Source organism: Microtus oregoni, unplaced genomic scaffold (assembly GCF_018167655.1).
Source record: "Microtus oregoni isolate MIOR12 unplaced genomic scaffold, Mior012 000050F_000, whole genome shotgun sequence".
NCBI classification, from domain to species: Eukaryota; Metazoa; Chordata; class Mammalia; order Rodentia; family Cricetidae; genus Microtus; species Microtus oregoni.
In genome coordinates, this window is record NW_024543224.1 from 3002170 (window position 1) to 3029636 (window position 27467).

The window sequence follows — 27467 nt, forward strand, 5'->3', positions numbered from 1 at the left end:
TCTTTATCATGTACACTTGTATTTCATCAGCTTACCATCGCAGTGACAAAATGCCCAAGGAACACAAAAACTTACTAGAGGGAAGATTTGTTGGCACACAGAGCTTCATGGTTTCACATGACAATTGGTTGCTTTTGTGGTTCTTGGACAGAAGAAAGATAGGATATCATGACTGGAGCTTGTGGTGAAGCAAGGAAGCTCACTTCTTGGCAGACAGGAAGCAGAGAGAACCTAAATGGAAACAAACATATAACCTTTATTGCCATGCCCACGTCCTAATAGCCCATTATGAGGTTAATATGCTCTTGCTCTAATCTGTCAAAATGCTATAATTTCTGGACCAATTATACAAACCTTGAGCCTTTTGGGAGGACACGTCACATCCAAGACATAAAACCCATTTTAATATATTTAGAAATCTGACATGAAGGAACATCATACTCATATTCATATTCAAATATTTGATATATATATATAACAAATAAAATATAAAATACAATACAAATGCTTGATTTTCAGAATTGTTCATGAGTAATAGCCTAGCCCATTTCAAGTTGTGTAGTGATCCAAAATTTCAGCTTTTATAACATGTATGAAAAATGCCAAAGTGTTTATTGATTTCTTCAAGCATCAATTTAGTTTTTGAGGATTTTTTTTTTGTTTGCAGCAGCAGCAACAGTCAAATTTATCACTACTTAAAAGAAAATTGATCCTCAGCTATAATTTATTTAAGGGACTTTGTGAGACATAATTGGCATACAATAAAACTTACGCAGTTGGAATAAAGTTTGGTGAAATTGGCATTTTTCTAGTACTACAGATCCCACACCAAAGTACCTAATATAGATTCCTCACAACTCTGTTCTGTTCTACTTTGCAACTCCAGGCAATTGCCAATATGCTTTATTTATTTATTTATTTATTTATTGTTAAATTTTTGTGGTTGCTTGACAGTTTCATATGTTTATACAGTGTATTTTATTTTCACCCCATATCCCCTCCTCTCCTATCTTCTTCCCTCTTCATGCTGGAACCCTACCATTCAACAACTCTCCTGCCTTTAATATTTGATTGTGTTTCACTCCCAAAAGATTAAGCATTGAGCTTCTGGTATATGCAGCATCATCGATGATTCTTGTCCTTATATGAGTACCTAGAATAGTGAAATTTACACAAAACTAGAGATGTAGCTACTCGGAAGGTTAGAAAGAGGACAGACTGTTAGTGTTTAATATTTTAGCGTAGGCTGTTAATAAGTTCTGATTATGGATAGTAGGAGTGGTTTCATAGGCATGTGAATGTCTTTACTGCCACTAAGCTCTAGATGTTTAAAATACTAAATGTTATATTCATTTCTTACAATGAAAAAGAGGATTCACAGCTGATTATTTGTAATAAGGCATCAATGATAAGATATCAGTGATAATCCTTCCCAGAGCTGCAAAAAGAAAGTGATTAGAAAAATACTCAAGAGGAGAAAATGATTGATATTACTTCATATGATAAAATTATATAGAGAATTTAAGATGAGTGAATGAATGATTGATTGGAGAAAGCTACTGACAGAAATATATTTAAGTAACTCCTAAACAGCTGTTCCTCTTTGCTGTTAATTTTGCTTTTCAAAATATTTACTGTTGATTATCAGAGTTACTTTTATACTAATGACAAACCTCTGAGTCATAGCTACCTGCATTATTGCCCATGTTCTCTCTTATTGGTGGTAATAATCTTTGAACTTATGTCCACGGAAAAACGACAAAGAACTGATCTTACTTTCTCTCAAACTTCATGTAGTCAGGTTTAAGTATAAATGCTCATTACAATAAAAGTTGGGTGGTTTTAGTATTTGTGTAAAGCAATCCTTATTAAAGAAGCTGTTAAAAAAACCCAAGAGATACTTATACTTGTAGACTGTTTTTATATCAATTTAAAATAATTTGATCTTCTTAAAACTATTCTCAGAAGAATTTGGTAGGTTTACTATAGACAGGTTGATTAACTGAAAGCACTTGTAAGGAGCAGACCTTCTTTTGTTTGTGAAGTACAGACATGTTTCATTAATTCATTGTGACCTTTCCTAAATGAGCAGAAATGGCTGTTGATTTGCCGTTGGTCCTGGCTTCTTCAGACTAATGCATGTGTAGTGCATTCACCTTGAATAAGTAATACTACAAGGAAAACCCTCAGAGGTAGAGGAGTGAGGGTAGGAAAGCAGAATTTGTCTTCTCTGAGAAACTAATAGCACAGATGCCCTGCTGGGCCTGAAGGTGGCAATTGAGATGAATCCTTATTACATTTAATGTTGTCATGGTTTCAAGTTTAAGTTCTGCTTTCCCAGATTGCTACCATAAATTAAGTTAACAAGTGTAACACTCTTAAATTGGATGACTTTTTATACAATTGATATCATCTGTTCCCTTTTTGTTGGAAGTACCATTAGAATACAAACATCAAGAGTGTAAAAAAGGACAATTACATTTGGCTGAATTAGTGTCAACCGTGGTCACGTAACACCTTTAAAAGAAACGAGTTTTGGTGACAGACTCAGAAATAAAGCCAAGAATGCATGTGTTAGACCTGTCTGGTCGTAGCTGCAGAGCTAATGTCTTTATGGTTATTGCAATCCTTAAAAGTACATTATCTTTCTCAGTGTTATTGCAATGTGTGCTTGTGTTGAAGAAAGCAATAATTTGCAAACAACCCTTGGCAGAGAGAGCAGAACTTATTTTTTAAAAAAAATAAAGGAAACTAGCATTAGGATTCATGTGCTGTATCAAGACTGGCAAGCAGTAGTAGTTGTTTTGATATAGGCACTGGAGCACTCATGATTGCTTAAATATTAACTGTTCCATGAATATATAAATATAATAGGAAAATAAACCATAATTAGGACACATTTTACTAAAAGAAAGAAAGTTGAATTGTCTGATCACAGTGATAGATTAAATGGTTTCAATTTCAAGGATTCAATAATATCTCTCTCTCCAATGAAATATCTTATTTCTTTTTAAGGTTAATCAGTCCAGTATCTGTGTGTCTTTGGTCATGTTGGTATGTTAGAGCTGTTCCCTTCACACATGGGGAATGGGCAACTCTTTGTTAATACAGGTCTTAAGTTCACTGAGTACCTTGTAGCTGTTTGCATAAATATAAGGAGAAAGGAAGAGGTCTGAAAGGATTTCTTTCTAATGTAATTTATTGGCCTGAAGTTTTGTCTCAAATGTAAATCTTAACACCACTTTCATGTTAGACCTCCTTAAATGTACCAAGAAACATCTCACTAGGGAGTATGTGTATGACTTCCTTTGCATTCCGTTTATTTTATATCTATGATCACTATACATTCTACAGCCATTCTCATGAAGTTAGGTAAGCATTTTTCTGTAACACTCTAAAGTTGGTGTGTAAGGTTGCTTTGGGGCAGATGCATAAAATCCACCATTTCATTCCTATATAACACGTTCTCACAATTTACTTTCCACCTGAAATTGGGATGCTGACTCTGGTAACACAGTATCAGCATATGCTGCCTCATGGATGCTACTTCACCATTTTATTTTCATGGGCACAGTGTGCTCATATTTGCTATAAGTACATTCTGTGTGGCCTAAGGATTGAGGCATTGAACTCCTTAGAGCAAGTATAAATAACTCTGACATGTAAACCCAAAGAAGGTATTAGTACCACAGGTATATTTGTGGCCAACATTGAAGCCCAGTTGTCTGCAACTAAAATTTAAATGTTCTGACTTAAGTTTTCTGACAAAATATCTGAGTGGCAGGTTGCATTAGCCTATGAGAATTTGCTTATCAGCTTCAGTTAGTTAAGAGGGTGCGAATAATCTACTAGGCTATCTAGTCCATCACTGCACTGAAACACAGTATACCAGACTCAATATAGTGCGGTGTGAATATAATTTTAGTATAGTTTTAAGGAGAAAAACAAGGGAAAGTTTATAAGATTCATGAGCAATATATCGGAAGCCTCCACAGCGCAGCATGGACTATTTGTTTGGTTGTTGTGCTCTTGAACCAGTAAGTGGTAAATTATGATACAGATCAGTGTCATTTTATATGGACTAATCAAGAACAGTTAGAGCAGTTCTGTCCTTTTGTTGCTACAAATGGCTCCAGATTTCTCCAGTTTTAAATCGAGATCAAGCTTTGAAAACACATCAAACATAGAACTTGTTATTTTTAAAAATATTGTAAGATTTTGTAGGTAAACTGGGGATAACTGCCTGAGTATCTCTTGACCTGAAAATTTTGTCATCCTAGCTCCCAGACCTTGGAATGCATTCAAATTACATTTAGGTTTTCTCAACACCTCCCCCCACAAACACACTTTTTCCAAGTACAGGAAAAAAACACCCTCTGATTTAGTTGATTTGAATTTCTAACAGCTTCCCAGAGGAGGCCAGTGCTTTTGGTCAAGGGGTCTCTGTTTAATAATGTAGTAAATACCCATGAATTATTTTACCATCCTTTAAAAGTACTGAGAGTTGAATCCAGGGCTGTCCAAGACTCCCACTGAGCTACATCCCTAGCCTAGCACAATTGGATTTTTTTTTTTAACTTGAGAAGCTCACTTTTATTAAGGTAGTCACATGAAAATGAATTTATAAAACATGTAAGATAGGTGGTTAATAGATGTAGTCATACCTTTCTTTCTAAAATTTAAATTACTAATTTCTGCTGTAGAAAGATCATGGCTCTGTCCAACAAAACTGAAGAAGTAAGCAGACTAAGAGATGATTCTCAAAGAAACATTGTAGAAAATAGTTATAAGAAACAATAGCTATGAATTGTAATTTTAAAATAAAAGAATAGTTAAAAATTGTTATGTTTAAAACCTGAATGTAACGAGTTCATAGTAAGACTCAGTATGTAACAACAATGAAAATATTACTTGTTTGGATTTATTAATTTATATTAATATGTACTTCAAAATAGTGATTTCTAACTTTTTTTACTTACTCTTTGTTTCATTCACATCCTGCATCCCACCCATCTCTGTTCCCCTTCCATCTGCCCTCTGCCCCTGCCACCCACCCCAATAAAACAAAATTAAAATTTAAAAAAAAAAGAAAGAAAATTAAGAAAGAGAGAGAGAGCAAGAGAAAGAGAGGAAGAAAGGAAGGAAGGGAAGGAAGGAAGGAAGGAAGGAAGGAAGGAAGGAAGGAAGGAAGGAAGGAAGGAAGGAAGGAAGGAAGGAAGGAAAAATCTTATCATGGAAGCTGCAATGTGACACAGTGAATCAATCACGCAGTAAACCCCTTTATCCATATATGTTTACATGCAGGCATTCATCACAAAAATCATTGGCTTGGTTAGAAGCCCCTGGTTGCCGCTACATTATTAACACTTGACCCTCACTGGGATTCTTCCTGGACATTCCTTTGCTGCACTGTGTGCCTTGGTTTGTGGAGATCCTATGACCCTGGGTCCACAGGACCCCCCCCCCCCCGCAACCTGTGCCCCAACAGATCACAGAATAGGTGCCTATTTGGGAGGGCCAACATTAAATCCTAGTTCTGGGCCTGGGTAGTTGCAGGCACCCATGAATTCTTGATTTTCTGTTTTTATTTCTTCTGGTTCCTAATCTCCTCCAGCCTAATTATGCTGAACTTATTCAGTAGGATAAGTATAATAACTTTTGCCACTAGCCTCACCATTTTCCAGCTGCTGGCTCTACAGCCCCCTCTATTATCCAGTTATTATCCAAAGTCAATATTTTGAATAAATTATCCTTACACATTACCTCCTCTTTCTGGCTATCCATTTAATTTAATTTTATGTCCTTGGCACTATTCTGAAACAATACTTGAAGGTCACCAAAGATTTCTCTAATCATCAAATTAGCCTTAATTATCTTTGGCTTGATTGGAGCATTTTATTCATTGAACATTCCAGGGGGAAATCTGATCATAGTCCTCATTTATAAGGAGGTCACAATCTGGTGGGTGATACTGAGTATGTAAACAAAATTATGTATTGTGAAATAAATGTTGCAACCAGAGCATGTATAAATCACTATGGAAAAGCACAAGTGGTATTAATTATACTCAATGAAGTTGGAAAGGACTCATTATTATTAATGACCAATCTTCCTGCACAATGGCTCCCTTTTCCAAACACCTTCTTCATAACCTATAGCCCATTAGTAAAACCAGTAAATATTAAATCTCAATGTGTATAAGTGAACAGGCTGTGTTCTGGCACCAACCCTTATTAACTATGTGTACTCTGCCTATATGCTGTATGTTACCTGAAAAATGGACATAGAGATAACTAATTCACTGGGTTGATTTCAAGATTTAAAATATATGATTACAAGGCACTTGCCAAAGTGCCTGTGCCATAGGCACATAGCACATGGATAATTCATATTGATTTTTCGTCCTTCATGCAAACATAGAACATTTTCCCTGGTAAAGGGAAAAGTATATCAATAGATACAAAGAAACCAAGTGAATGTGGGAATCTTTACCTTTTCATTCAACCAACATTGAATGAATAGTATTGTTTTCAGTGCTGAATATAAGATGTCTTTTAAAAAGCAGGTTTAAAAATCAATAACAACTTTATGTCACTAGACATATACATAGCTAAAGTTAGAGAGAGTTTAGAAAGAGTCATGGCAAGACACGAAATTATCATGCCAATAGAGTGCCACATCCAAAAGGGACTGATGTGACTCTGAAACTTATGTTAAGATGGGAAGCTGAGGGAGGTTCACATTACTTCCAGTTTGATGATCATCATGGTTCTTATAATACTTTATCATATCAAGTCCCACAAATATGGCTTGGACCATAGCTACTTAACTAACACCTAGTTTATAATTAGGGAAAGTGTTTTCCCAAGATTGTCGAAATAGGAAGTTGTAGGCTAAAGGTTCAAGTCTGATTGTGTATCTACCAATTATGAATAAAATCAGATTGTATCTTTATCTGATAATTATGAGCAATACAGCAGAGAGAGTTAATTGTTCATAGCCACTTTCCCTGAGAGTATTTACATATTGCTTCCCTCTCCATTCTAAAACTAGATCACTCTGAAGTTAGCATTTTCTGATATGTTACACCATTCTTTTAATTAGCACAACGTAAAATTTATGGGTTCTGATTTTTTTCCGTTTTCTCTTCCTACTATTCATTGACAAAATACGTATTTTTTTCCACAGTGACTCAAATTTATCTTTTTGTCTACTGTGTCAGAAAACTCCTTATAATAATATAATTATATAAACTGTGACATTTGCCACAAAGTTAATATGTGTATTTTCTCTGTTCTATGTAGTTTCATATTTTCTACCTAAATTCAAACATTGATGCTTCAGAATTACCACACATCATTATTTGTTTCTTATACTAATATTTAGGACAGTGTCTATCACAGTGGAGAATATTATAACTTCAATCTGACTTTCACCCACACCTAATTATCAACACATAGTGTGTCCTGGAGAAGTCTAGCCTTGTTAGTCACTGCCTGTGTGCATGTATGAGTGTGTTTGTGCTTCAGTCTTTACATAACAATAGAGTTAAATTTAGCTGTATTCTTATTTGCCATACACAAATGAGAGTTACTATGAAGAAAAAAAAAACTTATTCAGAAACATGTGTTGACGAACTAGTATATTATGGCATGTTCCTAGTACTACTAAACAGTCTCTCCAAGCTTTCAAAATCGATATTGCATGCAGAAACTACCGTGTTCTATTATTCACAGCATAGGAGATTTGAGAGAAGTACTTAGAAATAGTTGATTAGTCTTAAAGTGTGAGCAGGTATTTAGCTGACAAATAGAAGGAAAGAGAAAGTGGGTTTCTGGAAATTGATAACATACTAAACTACACACCGGGCTACTCTATGACCACACGGTGTATATTTAAGCAACTGTAATCTGCTTTTAAGTGACAGTTTTGAAGAAGAAAGAAAAAAGTCAGAAACCATCATCCAAATAGTCTTATATGCAAAAGAAAAGTTGGAGGTTTGATGTGAGTTTTCCTAGTAGATGATGTAGATGCATTGGACATTTTCAGTCAATTCTATTAGCAATGAATTAAACAACTGAAGAATGGTGTTTCTATGGAGTGATTGAATTAACCAAAGTTGCTTAGTTTATTTTTAAAAAGAAATTTAATTCCCGAGAAGTTGCTCTACAGAGGACAGTGACCAGGGTTCCCCTCCCCCCCCCCCACTGAGGACAAAACAAGAAAAAAATGGGTTTGTTTCAACAGAAGGGAAATTACTTATAGACAAGGTCCTTCACAGATGGATTGAATGTGACTGATATGGATCATTAAGATGTTTTCTAGCCTGGCGATGGTGGCGCACGCCTTTAATCCCAGCACTCGGGAGGCAGAGGCAGGCGGATCTCTGTGAGTTCGAGACCAGCCTGGTCTACAGAGCTAGTTCCAGAACAGGCTCCAAAGCCACAGAGAAACCCTGTCTCGAAAAAACAAAACAAACAAACAAACAAAAAAAGATGTTTTCTCTGGCTCCCTAGCTGTCTGCAGGATTCTGTGTCTTTAAATAGCCAGATTTCAAAACAGTGATATGGCTAATAATTATTAGGCTTGAATGAACTAGAATTAGAATCCCTAATTCTTCTAGGGGTCCCTGGGGGAGATGGGTCAGTGTTTAAGAGCACCTACTCTTCATCCAGAGCACCTGACTACAGTTCGCAGCACCCATATCAGGCAGTTCTCATATGTCTTTAATTCCAGCTCCAGGGAATCTGACACCTTCTTCTGGCCTCAAAAGATACCTGAATATATGTGGCATACGCACAAAAACACATACACCTAAAAATAACTATTTTTTTTAAAATTTAGGTGCCCATTAATTACTCATTTTCCTATCTACCTAACTAAAGCCTTACTATTGTATTTTAACATGCATAAATTATCTTTTGTCATTTATTATTTATATATATTTTTTAAAGAGATGAACAGAGGGGCTCAAGAGATGGCTCAGCAGTTAAGGGAAATGGCCGCTATTCCAAAGGGCCTGAGTTAACTCTCAATAAACACATGGCAACTCATAACTGTCTGTAACTCCAGTTCTAGGGGCTCTGGACACTCTCTCACAGACAGACAAACATGCAGGCAAAACACCAATGCATATTAAATAAATAAATAAATAAATAAATAAATAAATAAATAAATAAATAAATTTGTGTGTGTGTGTAGGTGTTGTTCTACCAAGGATATTTTATATTTGTGTACCATTTCTGAATGTTATTAAAGATTAGGGAGATAGAATTCATTTAATTTCAGTTATTAATCTTTGTGCATAACAATTACTGGCCAGGTGACTGCAATTAAAGCTACTATGTATGTGGTTTATTAGCTGGCAGCTCTTGGTTATTGAAATGATTTTTATTTTCATTGGTATTCACTAAGTCAGATTACTAAAATAATACAATTTTTTAGCTTTCCAAAATAGTTCTATTTTATAAATTTACTATTTTGTTTTTAGTATTTGGAAAAACATACAAAATAGGCAATTTTGGAGTAGCCTCTCCCTACCTTTGGCATCTTATGAAAAGAAGTCAGGTGTCTATCCTGTGTCCTTACTCAGTGAGACTTGAAGAAGGAATAAAGCTGAAACAAAGACAAAAGTGCCAAAAGGCACTTTGCTTCTGGCTACAGCAGTCTTTGAAATACTTACAGTATACTTGCCTCTGAGATTTAGGCAAGCTGTAACTTGACTACCTCCGTGTTTAGATATTTGACATTAATATAAAATTTTAACATGATTTCAAGTAACCAGATATCAAATAGAAATCAATTTTATCTCTTAATAAACTACCACAACTACTTTCAAAGTGATTTTGTACATATTCCGATTAGATTACCTTTGCTCTACCCCCAAGAGATGAATATATCCAGCTTGTCTACTCACAACAGCAAACTATTGGATAAATGTCATTAACAAGTAAGACTGATGAAAGGTTTTTAGTTGCCTTCTGAACTGAAAACGAATAGTATGGCATGGACTGAGACAAAAAGAGTATAACCAGCGTATAAATGATACAGAGTAAGAATTAGTGTGGACACAATATAATACATTATATTTTAATATTATTTAGTTTCAAAGGATTGATCTAAAGGTTATGTATAGAGGGAAGGATTAAAAGATCATGCGACATTAAAAAAAAAAGACTCTGTTTAATCCCAGCACTCGGGAGGCAGAGGCAGGCGGATCTCTGTGAGTTCGAGACCAGCCTGGTCTACAAGAGCTAGTTCCAGGACAGGCTCCAAAACCACAGAGAAACCCTATCTCGAAAAACAAAACAAAACAAAACAAACAAAAAAAAAAGACTCTGTGTGTGAGGGTTTTCTCTAAAATAAATATTGCTATATAGAGTAAAGACCTAGTCTCCTAGTCTCTGAGATACTGCTCAGATTGTCAAGGCCAGTGCTTTACCCTGTTTGCCCAGGCTTTGAAGGGGATGATATGGTTCTAAAATTCACAAGCATATTTTTCCAAGACGCATATTTATTTAATTAGAAATAATAACATATTTGCTTAACTGAGATGTTATCCTGTATTTGTTTTGGTAGATTCAACCATTGACCATGGAAAATTGCATAATAGAATTATATTGTTCGTGGCACTGAGAGTGAATAAATATGAAAGCTCTTTTCAGTACTTGAAAATGGTTCAGTGATTAAAGTGCTTGGTGATCACATACAAGATCTGAATTTGGATTCTTAGGAAGCACATTAAACAAAAAAAGTATTAAAAATAAAAAACCATGTCTAAATTCTTTTTTTTAAATTTATTTTTTAATTTATTTATTAATTTTATTATGTATTAAAGATTTCTGCCTCCTCCCCGCCACCGCCTCCCATTTCCCTCCCCCTCCCCCCGATCAAGTCCCCCTCCCTCATCAGCTCGAAGAGCAATCAGGGTTCCCTGACCTGTGGGAAGTCCAAGGACCACCCACCTCCATCCAGGTCTAGTAAGGTGAGCATCCGGTTGTGGTGTCTAAATTCTTTTGAGTGGAGACAGGGACAAGCTTAGGGATCCCTGGCTATCTGGAATAGCAAGCTTCACATTCAGTGAGAGACGCTGTCTCAAAAAGCAAGATGGAGAATAATAGAAGACACTACCAGATATTGACTTATGTCCTCAATGCCTACACACACAGGCGAACAAATCCTCACACATATGCACACACATGCAAACAACGCAGAGATAGCCACATACTGTTACACACATAAATGTGTAAATTCAGCAGTTTAAGAATGCTAAAGCTGAAGTTTTTACTGTAAAATAATGTAAAGCCGAGACAAAGAAAAGAAAATGCATAAAATTGCCATATGACTGACAAAGAAAAGGAAATGCATAAAATTGGCATATGACTCCAATACCATTTTTCTGTTTATTTTGCACCATTACCTATGTACAATTTTAACAGCTGTAAAATACATGTGCAGTTTTGTGTCTTGAACAGTGTGCAAGTTTGTTGTTCTTTTTTTCTTCTTTGTTTGTATGTCTTTGTCTCCATAGACTTTGGAAAAAGTCAATTTTCTTACTGTTGACAAGTGGGGAAGGGGAGATTTTTTCTGGAGTTTATCTTGGCACTTATTTTGGGGGGAGGGAATCTCGGATGTTAAGTTGTAAGGGATTTTTTTTAAATGTCCCACATACTGTAAAAATGATGTACTTTGTGAGCACATAACACAGTAATCCCAGCAAAAGAGTTGTCTTTGAGGACCAGAGCCTGCAATTGATTCTTCTATAGCTGCTAGCCATACTTAAGATAAACTGCCTTTAGGTTCCTGTTGCTTTTTGTTCTTACAGCTTGTCCTTGGATTGTCGGATTCAACCTTGTAGTACTAAAAGCTTTTTGGTGAATGAGCATGAGTACAGCATTTTAAATATTTTCCATATATGAAATCCTATTTTTGTAGAATTTCTCAAAGAAATAATGATGAACCCTGGAACATTATGCCTCCTGTGGCCATTTTTTCATGGAATCTTGAGGCTAATCTTCTCTATAATATGTTCACTTAATGAGGATATAAATAGTTGATAAAAGGTTTAGCACAAAACAGATTTGATATAAGCCTAATATAATAATATTATGATTATTTTTGTTTTTAGTTATTAAAACAACAAAGACTATTTCATTTTATAATTACTCAAGTATCCTCTGCAGTCATTCCCCAAACTGTTTGTGAAGACAATGTATTTATTCTAAACAGAGTAATCCTTAAAGCTAAAAACCCCTAATCTGTATGAACACCAGTGGATAAACACATCATCTAAAGTTTATAGAATTAAAACATCCAATAAACTGAGAAAAATATGATACATTGTCTTGTATTTATCAATTGTTTATAAGTAAATCCTTGATTTCATTTGCAGCTGTGTCTAGTATAAGAAATCTAAATAAGAAAATATTAGACTCCTAAATTTTTTCTGTTCTATCCTTTAAAGATTTTTATCATTCTATTGATGACATTTTTTTTCTAGTATCTCTAAAAAGTGTACAATGTTAAGCAAATATATAATAAATAATTGCATGCTTCCATGACTGTGTATTCTGATTTTGGTTCATAATTCTGTATGAAACAACTTTGTATTTTTTTTCTTATGGCCCATGCAAGAAAAGATATGTAAAGCATGCTGACTCTTTTATGTTAATTTGCATCTATGATAGCTGGAAATAAATTTAATCTCACAAATGAATGCATCTTTCAAGAATATATTTTTATAATAATACAAAGACCAGAGTGTTGTTAGCATCAACACACATTAAATGAGGCTATTACTATAAATACTTAAATTAGTGTTTGTGTCTCATAAAAAGAATAGTTCATTTTGCCATAATGATTCAGACATCATTTGAAAATATAGATTAAGGCTTAATTTGCTACTTGTATTAGTGTTTTTCTCCTTTATAAAATACCAGGTTCATTTTAAGATCATGAATTATGTCACTAGATGCCATTAAAGAAGCAACTGCCAATTTAATTGAAAAATAAAGTTCAAGTGAACCTCAACATGATCTATATTCACTCATTGTTTGTTGACTTGTTTAAAAAAAAAATCTATTTATCTCACAAAAAAATGCTATTTTTTTCTTCCAGATCAGAGATACAAAGTCAGCAGATCAAAAAACAACCCTTTTGCATTTTCTTGCTGAAATATGTGAGGAAAAATACCGAGATATCCTGAAATTTCCTGATGAGCTGGAACATGTGGAAAGTGCAAGCAAAGGTAATCGATTAAGACTATTCTTAGCCTATATGTTTTAGTCTAATGAGAAGATTTCAAAGGAAACTGTGAGCAATATTAATCATAAAAGTTCTTTGTTGATGTAAGAAAAGTGGAATGATGGTTTTGGTTGACTTATATTTGAGCCCACTGTACTTTTAAATTACCCGTCTTCATTTTTAAACAGTGTGAGGTTGTTAAACCTTTCAGACCTCAAACCAAATAATTCATTCTATTCTTTAAGTTGATAAGAACTTAAATGTATGCTGTAAAGGAATCATACTTTGTTGATTTCAAGATGATTCTAAGACATTGTTCCTTGAGAACGTTGTAAAGATAATGTTCTGTAGTTTAGCTAAAGAGAAAGGACTTTGGAATGGCTAAAATACGAGGCTGAAGTTTTGCCAGCATGGCATAGGGCTTTCTTTCCACAGATAACTCAATAGGTGCCAGGTGAACTTGTATAATCTTTTACAGCAGAAGTGAGGAATAGTTGATGATGAGGCCATGGGAGTAAGGTAGACACCTTAGAAATATCCAAGGCAGACTCATGTCTTACATCATAGTATATTGAATTGAGGAATGAAAGCACAAGTGGAGCAGAAGGTTTGTAAGATTTTAAGGCATGGTAAGTAGCTTTGTCAACATTGTCTACATTAACAAGTGAGTAAGAAGTACAAGGGGGATGGATCAAGGAAATATTTTTCTCGACGTGATATAATATGGTTGCAAATGTAGTTTTTTTTTCTTTTGGATAAGAGAAAGATATAATCCAATGATTATATTTTGTAACTTTTGAGGCTAAAGGAAGGACACAGAACCATGTTTCCCAAACTTACTAAAAACTAAATAATCCTATTAGTGTGCTTTGAAGGGAGAGTCTATAAAGCCCAGAATATCACTTGTAAATATTATTCTACAGTTCTTTGCTGCTATAGGATTGTTAGATCCTTGTCTTATTTTTATTTTTTTGTGTGTCCTGTGCTGTGGATGAAGATTAATTATTGAAGATACATTATGATTTCATACTATTATGTATTTTTACTCTATATTAAAATTGTATAATATAATAGAAAGTTATATTAGTAAGTATGTTGTAGCTTTTTTGAATTCCTTGTGTTTAATGTATACCTTTAACTTAGAGGCATTATTGAACTTCAAAAAACATTTATCAGTAGCATATTATTATCATTGAAATATATAAAGCACCACAAATAAAACCAGGTCAAATATTAACTAAAAAATTGCTGTTATTATTTTAACTATCCTCTATCAGAATATTCGTCATTTCATTTTTTTAATAAATAAAATCAGTTCTAAAAGAAAATATGTAAATTTTAGTTTAAAATAAATTGTCCTGTCAATTTGATGGTGGTTATTTTCAATTCCTATATTTAGGATACCTTTTGTGACCATATCTAAACTACTTATCTTGAGTTGAATTAAACAGAACAGAGTTTAATTCTAAATATCTTTATTAATAGGACACGCATACAGAAAGACATATTGCTTACTGTGTTTTATTTCACTACAATAGAATACCACATACTTGGGTAATTAGCAATGAAAATAGATTTACTTCTCACAGTTGATAGGTTTGGAAGTTCATGATCAAGGGACTTTGTATATAACATTTTCCCATTATTCAGTATTTTCTGGTGATGTCAAAGAAATATTAGAATATATACTCATGTTTACACAAAAATAGTCACCTAATAATACAATTCTAATATAGAACATGTGACTATATTTTATACAATGCATATATGTTTTAAATTGTTTCTAAAAAATTAATAACAAATATTTAGGGTCATTGTTACAACTGATAAAGGCAGACACCAGATCAAGACTGTTTAAATTATTGTAAATTTCAAATTTTAATTGTATCATTAATATTTTCAAAGAATTAAGGGAGTGATTTTTCTTTATCCTCATCTAGAAAATGATGTTGAATTCAAGAAGTCCTTGTTTTTTACTGCTGAGTAGTACTCTAATATGTATATATTCCATACTTTCTTCATCCATTCTTCCATTGAAGGGCATCTAGGTTGTTTCCACGTTCTGGCTATTACAAACAATACTGCTATGAACATAGTTGAACAAATGCTTTTGTCATATGATTGGGCATCTCTTGGGTATATTCCCAAGAGTGGTATTGCTGGGTCCAGGAGTAGGTTGATCCCGAATTTCCTGAGAAACCGAAACACTGTTTTTCAAAGTGGTTGCACAAGATTGCATTCCCACCAGCAATGGATGAGTGTTCCCCTTACTCCACATCCTCTCCAGCATGGGCTATCATTATTGGTTTTGATTTTAGCCATTCTGACAGGTGTAAGATGGTATCTTAAAGTTGTCTTGATTTGCATTCCCCTGATCACTAAAGAAGTTGAGCATGACCTTAAGTGTCTTTTGGCCATTTGAAATTTTTCTGTTGAGAATTCCCTGTTCAGCTCAGTGCCCCATTTTATAATTGGTTTGATTAGCCTTTTACGGTCTAGTTTCTTGAGTTCTTTATATATTTTGGAGATCAGACCTTTGTCATTTGCGGGGTTGGTGAAGATCTTCTCCCAGTCAGTGGGTTGCCTTTTTGTCTTAGTGACAGTATGCAAATGGATGGAAATAGAAAACACTATCCTGAGTGAGGTAAGCCAGACCCAAAAAGGGAAACATGGGATGTACTCACTATTGTTTGGTTTCTAGCCATAAATAAAGGACATTGAGCTTATAATTAGTGATCCTAGAGAAGCTAAATAAGAAGGAGAACCCAAAGAAAAACATATAGGCATCCTCCTAAATATTAACCTTCATCAGGCGATGAAAGGATACAGACACAGAGACGCACTTCGGACCACCAGATAGAAATCTCAAGGTCCAAATCAAAAGCAGAAGGAGAGAGAACACAAGCAAGGAACTCAGGACCGCGAGGGTTGCACCCACACACTGAGACAATGGGGATGATCTATTGGGAACTCACCAAGGCCTGCTGGCCTGGGTCTGAAATAGCCTGGGATAAAACCGGACCCGCTGAACATAGCTGACAATGAGGACTACTGATGTAGTAATAGGAGCGGCTGGGCTGCGTTCCCAGCACCCCAGCCGCCTGGCTAGCTTATGCCCCGAAATAACAACACACAAACTGTATTCATTTAAACACTGCTTGGCCTCTTCTAGGCTAACTCTCACACCTGGACTAGCCCATTTCTAAAAATGTGTCGCACCGAGGTGCACTTACCGGGAAGATTCTCGCCTACATCTATCCTGGGTCAGAGCTTCATTGCGTGTGTCTCAGAGAACAGAGCTATCACGTCTACCCGGGAGAGGGGAGCATGGCTTCTCTCTGAGCTCACTTCCTCTTCCTCCCAGCATTCTGTTCTGTTTACTCCTCCCACCTATGTTTTAACCTATGAGTGACAGCCAAACAGTTTCTTTATTTTTTAACCAATGACCTTCCTCCATCATACTGAGAACTCAAGAACAATGGCAATGGGTTTTTGATCCTACTGCACGAACTGGCTTTGTGGGAGCCTAGGCAGTTTGGATGCTCACCTTACTAGACCTGGATGGAGGTGGGTGGTCCTTGGACTTCCCACAGGGCAGGGAACCCTGATTGCTCTTTGGGCTGACTAGGGAGGGGGACTTGATTGGAGAAGGGGGAGGGAAATGGGAGGCCGTGGCGGGGAGGAGACAGAACTCTTTAATAAATAAATAAATAAATAAATAAATAAATAAATAAATAGAAAATGGTGTTGAATTTCAGTAGCAGTACGATTAAATAAGTGAACTAACATATGCAAAGCATACAATAAGATCTTTGCTACTTAGAAAGTACACACCTCTTATACTACTATCATTAGTACTGATAGTAATAATCGTATCAAAATTTGATCCACCAGTAAGGCCATTGCAATGTTTTGACTGTTAAGAAGAGAATATCTTAAATATGTCTTCTAGCTCCTCACGTTTCATCTAAGCATGCATTTTATTCAGCTTTGTTTCATTCATATGTCTTGAGCTTTTTGACAAATCCTTTCATTTCTTTCTTTAACAGTTCCATGACTTTCTTTCCCCCTGTCTATTTTAACAGCCAGATTTATCCATTGTCTTCTGATTACTTGCTTTGTGTATTGAACCAGCCAGTGTTTTCACAAGACTGTTGCCAAATAACTCTTTTCCTATCTCACTGTTTGGGCTGCAGCAATCTGCCCTCTCCACTTGTTTCTGGCTACCTCTTTTTCTTTCTCTGTTAAATTCAAAGAGTTTTCAACTCAAAAACTACTTAATCACTCCCTGCCTGCTTGCAGCCCACTTTCATTTCCTCCTAGTTCTTTCAGTATACCTACACATATATTCTCTTGAGCCATTTTTATTCCTTTATAATAATCTTGTCTCTGTGTACAGTTTCCTGCTGCATCCCATGCCTGAAAGTCTCACCTGCCTTGTCCTCTAAGACAACTGACTAGCATTTGTCAAAACACTCTTCAAAATCCATTTCCTTTCTTACTAACGTCTTGTTACCAAAGCCTCAGGAGAAAAAACTTTTAAGTTTAGTCTCTACAGGAAGAAAAGAAATGATGAAAGGCCACGTCATTCTGTGTTATTTATAGTTAAATCCTTTTCCTTAATATTTGAGTCTAATTTGTCTTTGCTTCCCTAACATAAATTTTAGGGTCATTTGAGTCAAATTCTGTCACCTTCATTACTGTGTTAAATATACTGTATGCATAATATTCACACTCTCCCAGTGGAAATAAAAAAATAGATCAACACCATATAATTAATTTATTTTTGAAAATGGATCACCTCCTTGTGAAATGGTTGTCTTCTATTAAAAAACAGAACAAACTTTTAAAATTGGAAGTATAAAAATAATGTAAAACTTGAATTAATAAATGCACTACATTTCACATGCAAGGAAAATTGTATGGCCATCTTTTGTAAATATTAGAATTCAGGCACTTACTTTATGAAAAAAATGTTTTCTGTCCAGTATTGCAAGCAAAAGGCACATTCTCATTCAGTACTAAAAGCATAGACCTCACCTCAAAATTACAGATAATGGAGGGAAATGTCATCACTTTGAGCCAAAAGAAAAACAAAGAAATATGTAGAATGTAGGGAAACCTGTATTTGTTTAATTATCTTTATTCTCCACAAAGCTAAGATTTAAAATTATGCATTTCTAAGAGAAGCACGCCTTTGGTATCAACTTAGCATATTTTCCTAGAGCTCTGTAACTCAAAGGTATTGAAGAAAACACATCATTTTTACATTAAAACAGATATATATTACTGAGTAGAATGCAAAAGCCACATGAATTTTTAAAATAAAACAGATGACTTCAAAGAAATTTCACAGTTGCTGCAGATCCCTAGGGGTGTATATTCAATCTTCGCTTCCATTAGGGGTACTTTTGTGGGAGACGTTTATGGAGATTTCGAAAGTGGTTTTGTTTTTATTTGAATTTGTTTAGTTATTTAGTTAGCTATTATTGCTGGGACAGGAGAGGCAAGCAAGTAAAGAAAGAAAATACAGTATTTTCTTCTGAACATAAATTTTTATATATCTGAAGTTCAGAAGCAAATAGAAAATAATCTTATTATTGGTGAAATTAACTAAATAATACTGTTGAATTATCTTATTCTGGGGTAAATTTTATGTCTACAGTTCCTTTCATTAGTGGCTAACAGGTTAGTATGTCTCATGAAAGAAATAATTGTGGCTATACAGATTTTGATATCCTCAAACATTAAAAAAAATCTTTTATAACCACAATTATCTGTTTTTCCTAATTTTTATTTTTAATGATTATACATGTGTGGTGCACTGTCTCTTGTTTTATGTGAACTTGACAAAAACCAGACATTTGGGGAATGGGAACTTCAATTCAGAAAGTGCCCTCATCAAATTGCCTGAGGCAAGCCTGTAGTGGATATTTTTGATTGATGGTTGATGTGAAAGGGTCCTGTTTATTCTGGGTTGTGCCATCTCTGATTTGGTGGTATTGGGTGATATTAGAAAGCAGACTCAGCAAGCACTCCCATATCCAGGTATCAGACTTGAGTTCCTACCCTGATGCCCTTTAGTAATGAACTAGAAGTTGATTTGAGATGTAGTGTTCTATAACAGCAATAGAAATGCTAACCAAAACATGTGAATATATGCTTATATATAATAGACATATAATGTATGAAGTATTTATTATTTACTAGACATTTTTCGTGAATTCTTTATCTACTCTCTTCTCTAGAGCTATCACTTTAATTTTTAGCTGTCAGGATTTTTGTAGTTTGATTTAAAATTTTCACTGTTTTATAGGTTAGCTTTAGAGATTTAATCAAAAGGGTTAGTAAAGTTCAATTAAAACTATTCTATTCAATACAGGAAAATTATATTAATGTATTTGAAGGCATTATTATTCCTAAGGTTTTACATAAATCCAAAATCGGTCTCATTTCAGTTAAATTAGTGCTGTTTTACTATATAAAAACTAGTTAAGTTTTCCACAAGCAATGTTAATTTCTTATGAATTAAATTATATTTTTTCAGTCAGTTTTGCCTTTTGATATTGGTATTGCTTCTATGTCATATTGCTAACTATTTATTTATGATGTGGGAGTGATTTCTTATTAATAAAGAAACTGTCTAGGCCCATTTGATAGGCCAACCCTTAGGTAGGCTAAGAAAACAGAACAGAATGCTGGGAGAAAGAAGCTGAATCAGGGAGTCGCCATGATTCTTCCACTCCAGACAGATGCAGGTTAAGATCTTTCCTGGTAAGCCACCTCGTGGGCTACACAGATTATTAGAAATGGGTTAGATCAATATGTAAGAGCTAGCCAATAAGAGGCTGGAACTAATGGGCCAGGCAGTGTTTAAAAGAATACAGTTTCCATGTAATTATTTCAGGTAAAGCTAGCTGGGTGGCGGGAAGCAGCCAGCCGCTCATATTACAACATACTTACACTGATTTCTTCTCAGGATTAATAGTGGGAAGTTTAACATTAAAATTTTAACATAAAAAATCTTGTTTGGAAACTCTAGGAAATAAAGATGTAAATTAGCGTAGAGAAAGCAAAATCAAAACATTTTAAGAAACATTAGGTGATAATGAATGTCAAATATTAGAATTTAAAAGTTGGAGGAAAGAGAAAAATATTCAAGTACATTAGAACCATTAGAAGCTTTAGAGGTCACCTAGTTACTGCGAAAAGTAACCCAGAGTGAGACTGAGTCCAGCTTAATCATTTTATAGAGGAAAAAAATGTTCCCACAGATGATGAAGAAATTGACCATGATCACACTGCTGTATGGAAGACTATTCAAATTTCACCCATATTTTCACACTTGAGACTCGCAAAGAGATATTGGAAAATATACACAAGTAAACACTGAGCAATTGAAAATCCTACTATAGCTATAATCGCCCCCTCCTCTGTGTAGTTGTCTACAGGCTGTGTTACTCCAATTGCACAGAATTATCTTTTTATTATTGCTGTCAGTAGCAGCATTGGAGCATTATTGATATTAGAGCACATTCCACATTCGGATTTTTATTTAATTGTTTCTATCCACACTTCATAGACTGACTTTTTAAATTCACAGATTATTTCCTGATTGGGCTCACAGTCAGTGCACACACAGCAATCCAGGTACATCTAAGTGGTCAATAAAATATTTGAAATTAAACAATTGATTCAGTTTTAATGAATAAAATATTATGAGTAGTTGGTTACTGTTCACTATAAAGAAAGGAAACTAGGCAAGTCAATTTAAAACAGTGTGGCTAAAGAATATTTCCTACTCTAATTCACTTCTTTCAGTGAGAAAGTTAACAGTAAAAACAACTGGCTTAATGATAGAGAGAAACTGAATTATAGAGATCACCAAACAAAAGATGTTTATGAGGGGCATTAAGGGTTGTCTCATAGGGCCAATAGAAGCAGCAGTATCTGCCGTCTTTTTTCTAATGCCTGAAAAATTACTTCTGATTCTCTATTGTTAATGTCCTGATAAGACGATGAATTTGGGAATAAAGCCCTAGTGTTTTTTGAGCACTTTTCTTATGAGAACTTACAGGATTGAAAATATGAGAAAGTGCTAATCTGTACAATTTATGAGAAGGTTTAGACTTTGAATTATTTTCTTTTAGAAGCAAAAGGTCATATTATACCAATGTGGAAAGCATGCATTTAGTGTGTGTGTGTGTGTTTCTGTGTGCGTGGAAGTGGAAGTCATAGGACACCTTGAAAGTCCTGAAGGAGTTGATTTTCTCTGTCTTATGGGTGGTGTAGAGAGGGTCAGATCAACAGGCTTGGCTGCAAGATTAATCCTTTACCCACTGAGCCATCTTTCTGCTAATATCACAGAATGTTTCGAGTTTAGTGAAGTGATAGTAGTCTGAATAAAACTGAGAGCACATAATACAATATCATTTTAATAAACATGTTAATATGTTTGATTAGCTTCTTTTGGATTTTGGTGTGTATATTGTTTTAAATAATTGAGCAATTTTGTCAGAGATTCCATTTTTATTCTGTTCTGTTCTATTTTGTGAGTACCATAAACATTTGAACATTGTAGGAGAATACCATTAAGTTTTAGGGAAACAAATATTTATTTAAAACATCCTTGCTTTCAACAAATTTACTAGTTTTTACAAAGTTACCCCTGAGTGTTTAAAAACCATTTTTTTTTTAGATAAAAACAATGCCAGGTGTTTGCTTGAAATTCCAGAGCTAAAACAAAAAAAAAAAAAAGAAGAAGAAGAAGAAGAAGAAGAAGAAAAAGAAATTCCAATGCTAAGACTTGGCTGCAAGTTCAAAACCATCCTTGGCTGCATAGTGAGACCCTGTTCTAGAAAACAAAATAACAACCTGAATAGAAAGTAAAGAGAAAGAATATGAGGTCTAAAACAAACATGTGTTGCTTTTTTTTTAAGTATGATGCAAACATTTATGGTGAGAGTTACCCTCTCTGCATTAAGTTCCTAATATATTATTGTTGACCATACATTGTTTGGATTTGCATAATGTGTACAATATACTTCACTTTTGTTTGTTTATTCATTTATTTAATTTTGCAATGCTTGGATTCAAGTCCAGCACCTTACAGATTCAGGCGATTAGTGACTCCACAACATCTAACAAATGTTTCTTAAAGACTTGTGTAGCTTACTTGTCAGGGTATTGTGACTTTTATTTGTTAGAACACCTTAGCCTTTATGTTCCAGAGGCTTTTTGGCTGGTAAATTACACCATTTTCACTATGACTATGTCAGAACCTAGTCTTCCATGTTTTTTTTTTTCCAAAACTAAAATATCACCTCCATTTACCAGCAATTTTATGCTCTGTGTTACTTTTTTTTTTTTATTCCCATCCTTCTTTAGAAAAGCTTCTGTTCTGACTTTCAAGAATTTTTTGCTTCGATTGTGGGTGAGAAAACTTTTTCTACTCTCTTCATTTGGTACATTTGCTACAGAGTTTCCATTTTTTTGTAGCTGTATCCAAAAATAATAATTCTTAGTCATGATTGATATCATTAGGGTTCTTTATTATGACAATATTGGACATAGTATCGCATTAAGCACATTCTTCTCAGTGAATGTTTATTCAGCATCACGTGAGTCTAGTTACTATCTTTATCTAAACCTACTGTGGGACTTTGTGGTTACTTGTATGTCTTAAAACATGGCTGCAAATTTAAAGTAGTTAACAGAAAAATTTCTTTTCAAAAATATCTGGTGTAGGAGTTCCTTCTGTTTGTGTGTTGCTTTCATTTATTAATGAATAAAGAAACTGCCCTGACCTAGTTGATAGGGCAGAATTTAGGTAGGCAGGGAAGACAAAACTGGATTCTGTTTCGAAGAAAGCAGAGTCAGGTAGAAATGCAATCTATCCACTAGAGACAAACATGCCGAGTCTTTCCCAGTAAGCCACTGCCACATGACAACATACAGATTAATAGAAATGGGTTAAATCAAGATGTGAGAGTTAGCCAATAAGAAGTTAGAGCTAATGGGCCAAGCAGTGTTTTAATTAATGCAGTCTTTGTGTTTTTTGGGGGATAAGGTAGCCAGGCTGCCAAGTTGAATAAGCAGGCCCCTCCTTATAACAAATATCCCTATAAATTAGTTAAGATAAAGTAATGATCATAGTGGTTATGCTTAGGGTGAGTTTGTGACTGGAAAAGAATGTGCTAGGGCTTTAAGGGTACTGGTTATGTTGTATTTCTTTATCTAGACACTGTGTCTGTATTTAGTTTATGCAAAATCATTAACCAGGTCACCTACTTTCTGATGTTAGTTAAACTTCAGGAATACATAAAAATAATATTTCATGACTTTAAAATGTGTCATAGTTTATGAAAGGTGAAGCAGATACTACATTTTTATTCATGCTTCATTTAAACAATCACATTTTTGCATAAATATAAATAGGCAAGTGTTGTTAGAGTTCATCTGATATTACTGTAAATAACTGATGCTTTTCAGCAAGTTATATGTCACTTTAAAGGTTTTATTTGTTTATTTGTTTTTATAGATTTATTTATTATCAGTGTTCTGCCTGCATTCCAGAAGAGGGCACCATATTTCATAACAGATGGTTGTGAGTCACCATGTGGTTGCTGGTAATTGAACTCAGGACCTTTGGAAGAGCAGCCAGTGCTCTTAACCCCTGAGCCATCTCTCCAGCCCCACTTTAGGGTTTTATAAAAGCATCTTTTAATCTGGAGCGATGTTTGTGCTTTCTTAGTCAAAGAAAAAGATCCATCAACCATATTACATAAACTAAAGATCAAGGAGGTCTTTATTCCAGTTGTTATCAATATGATTGTGTCTGATGAATCCTAACATGCCTAACATAAATCTTACAAAGAACCTCTTGCTGCTGTTATTTTTATTTTTTAAATCATTGTGTCTTTACTTCAATGTCTATAAAAGGATTATATGTAACTATTGGTCAGTTTAATCTCATCTCCAAATAGTTGCTTATAAGTCAGATATTCTTGTATCAGTATCCTCACTTACTTTGCCCCTAAACAACCAAAAATCTTTGGCACATGTTTGCTAAAACAGGTTAAATGATTGATGTTGGGTAGTATTGTCAAAGTGGAAGGGCAAGGTAGGGACTTAAGGTATAATCACAGAAATAAAGCAATATCAACCATTTCTGTCACAGGAGTCATATATTAAAAGAGAGATAGATTGTGGTTCTAATCAGACATTATGTGTACCACTGCAGAAAATAGCTGAAATCTGGTAATAAAATGATCAAAAGTGTGCTCTTTGGTGTATAATTTAGAAGGGTGCCTCATGATTGCATTCTCAGAAGGAAATTCAAAGGTAATGTTTATCTTAACTACTGTTGCTTCACTTAATTATGCCTTTTATGATGCCTATAGTTGGCAGTAATAAACACTAGTATTTTTTCTCAGAACTTAGTAAGTGCCATGTGCAGTATTAAGCATGGATATAGAAAACAAGATTGTGTGATTTTCTTTAAAAAATCCTAAGTGTGAAGATTGCACAATTAATCAATGCTAACGATTTATAAGCTGTGTTTTGTGATTTTTATGCTATAACAATAAAAAATTTATATTAACAGAACTAGAGAAGCTATAAATGATTTATAAGTTTAAGGTAAACTAATAATAGTTTTTATTCTAAATTTTAATTGGAATATTGTTAGAATTATATATGTGTGTATTTAATGAAGTCCTATAAACTATAAACACTGCTTTACTTTCAAATTATCATCTTTTTAATGCATAAAAGTTACATCAATGGCTACAGAGCCAACTCAGTGCTTAAAAATACTTGCTGCTCTTTCAGAGCAAACAACTTCAGTTCCCATCCCCTACATGACAGCTCTCATGAGTAACAGTATCCAAAGGATCCTATACTGTCTTCTAGACATGAAGGACACCATACACAACTGTTGCCAATGCATGTATGCATGTAGGCAAGCACTCAAACATTTAGACTAAACAAATGATTGTTTTAAGTTACATCCATAATATTTAGGGTCTCATTCAATTGATTTTTTGTTCTCCATGTACTGAGAATAGTCTTCCACTCTATAATGCTTAGTAAATAATAAACAGCTCTGTTTTCCACATTCTTGAAGGGTGTGATCATTAACAAAACATGTCTGTTTAGTCGTATTAGCAATGAGATGTGGTGTCTTTTAAATTGTAATTTGTGTGTATCTTCTTTTAAATATGTCATGTTTCATTTGATGACTATTTTAGGAACTAGATTTATGCTTTAAATTAATTTGGGCGTCCATTCTTGTGTCTCACAGACTATATTAGCTAAACACTCTTCTGAGGAAATACTGACACTCAGGCAGAATGGTTAGTGTCACTTGTCAACTTGACAGAATTTAGTATCACTGAGAGTCTGACCTCTGCAAATGCCTACATAGGTTGTCTTGATTAACTCAGGTGTGAAGACTCGCACACTCTAGATCTGGGTTCTCAGCCTTACTAATGCTGAGAACCTTTAATACACTTTTTCATGTTGTGTAACCCCAACCATAAAATTATTTTCATTTTGCCTCATAATTGTAATTTCACTACTGCTATGAATTGAAGTGTAAATATTTGATATGTGGGATATCTAATATGAGATCCCTGCGCTAAGGTCCTTTTACTCCCCCTCCCATGAGCTGTGAGCCAGAAACAATAACACCCTTTTTCTGAAATTATTTTCTGCAGGGCATTTTATCTCACACCAACAGGAAAAGAAACTTAGAGGCCAGGGTTACAACATTCATATTAACTTTTTAGGGTGCTTTTAGATGAATTAGAGGAAGAATAAAGTATAATAGCACATGTACACAGAAAGTGAGATAATGAAGCTCAATACTTTATGTGCTATCCTTTGAGATCAGGGATCATTCATTAAATTAGAAAGTATAAGAGTTTATTTTGCTTGACTAGGTCTGAAGACTTCAGTGTTTTGTGAGGTCAAACAATTAATGTTTTGATATTTTGTATTGCATCTCTTTTTCCCCTCAAACTAATTATTACACTAAGATTTACCTTCATTTGAAATAGTTAGCATGTTAGAGTATATACTTAACTATACTGAAATTTTAAATGATAATGAAGTGGGAATATCTTGGAAAGTACAATTTAATTTTCTGCATTTACTAATCAAGGTAGAATATATAATCTGTGAACATTATCTTCTTTGAAAAAAGAATCAGTCATACACATGAAACTTATCTGTGATCAATTGTTCTTGTTTCCCAAGGAACTATAATCAGTTAATGATCTTCATTGTCCTGTCTGACTTTGGCCTGGTAGTGTTTTTTGTTCGTTTGCTTTTTTGGGTTTTGTTGTTGTTGTTATTGTTTTGTGTGTGTGTGTGTGTGTGTGTGTGTGTGTGCTTGTTAGTTGGTGAATTTTTACAAGACTGAGTTTCTCTGTGAGTAGCCCTGGCTGTCCTCAAACTCACTCTGTAGACCAGGCTGGTCTCAGACTCAAGAGATTCACCTGCCTCTCCCCCAAAATGCTGAAATTAAAGGCTAATACCACCACCACACAGGCTTGTATTGTTTTTTTTTTTTAAATGTGACGTGTGTGTGACAAACACAGCAATTTGGAAGATGATTTTAATGCTATATTTATGTTTAAATGCTATATTATTAAATTGTTAGCAAATATCAAGACTAAGAGGAAACAAAAAAGCTCAGTCTATCATACCTAATTACCAAAGTGTACCAGTAACAGTTAATATGAATTTGATCACTTCTGTTTTATTCTATTTCTCAAACTGAACCTGAAGAGGGTATCTACAGTCAAGAACAATCACTCTGTCACAGGCTGGCAATGTTTTCTCCAGAACTGTTATTGCCAACTATCAAAAGGTTCAGTGTGTGTAGCCACGGATGGCTGAGTACTGTAATACCTTAGCTATAAAGCTAAGAACAGGATTAGGGTGTGGCTCAGGGACAGAGGGCTTATCTAAAGTGGCTGAAGCCTGGGGTGTGATCTCTAGCATCATTAAATAAGCAAACAAATAAAATAGCAACTTTCTTTATTGTTCTTGATAAAGTTTCCTAAAATACTTGCTTTCCAGGGTCTTTTTTATTTTATTTTCATGAAAGAAAATAGCACCTACTCCTTTTACATTCAAGAAGAAAAACAAATTGCTAATTAGATTGTTGTGAAGCAATCTTATCCTTTAACAGCCTTTGAAAAATCAGCATCTTCAGG

The 27467-nt window shown here is 34.5% G+C and overlaps 1 protein-coding gene across 4 annotated transcripts in view; it reads left to right on the forward strand.

Moving 5' to 3' along the window:
• Window positions 1-27467, forward strand: part of Diaph2 (diaphanous related formin 2) — a 745764-nt gene that overhangs the window by 379904 nt on the left and 338393 nt on the right. For 3 of the 4 annotated variants that reach the window (XM_041636640.1, XM_041636641.1, XM_041636642.1), the window contains one exon: window positions 13117-13246. In XM_041636640.1, coding sequence (XP_041492574.1) covers window positions 13117-13246 — 130 coding nt within the window. Of the gene's footprint in view, window positions 1-13116; window positions 13247-21940; window positions 22214-27467 lie in introns of those variants that run through there. The other variant, XM_041636643.1, reaches the window with a different exon arrangement.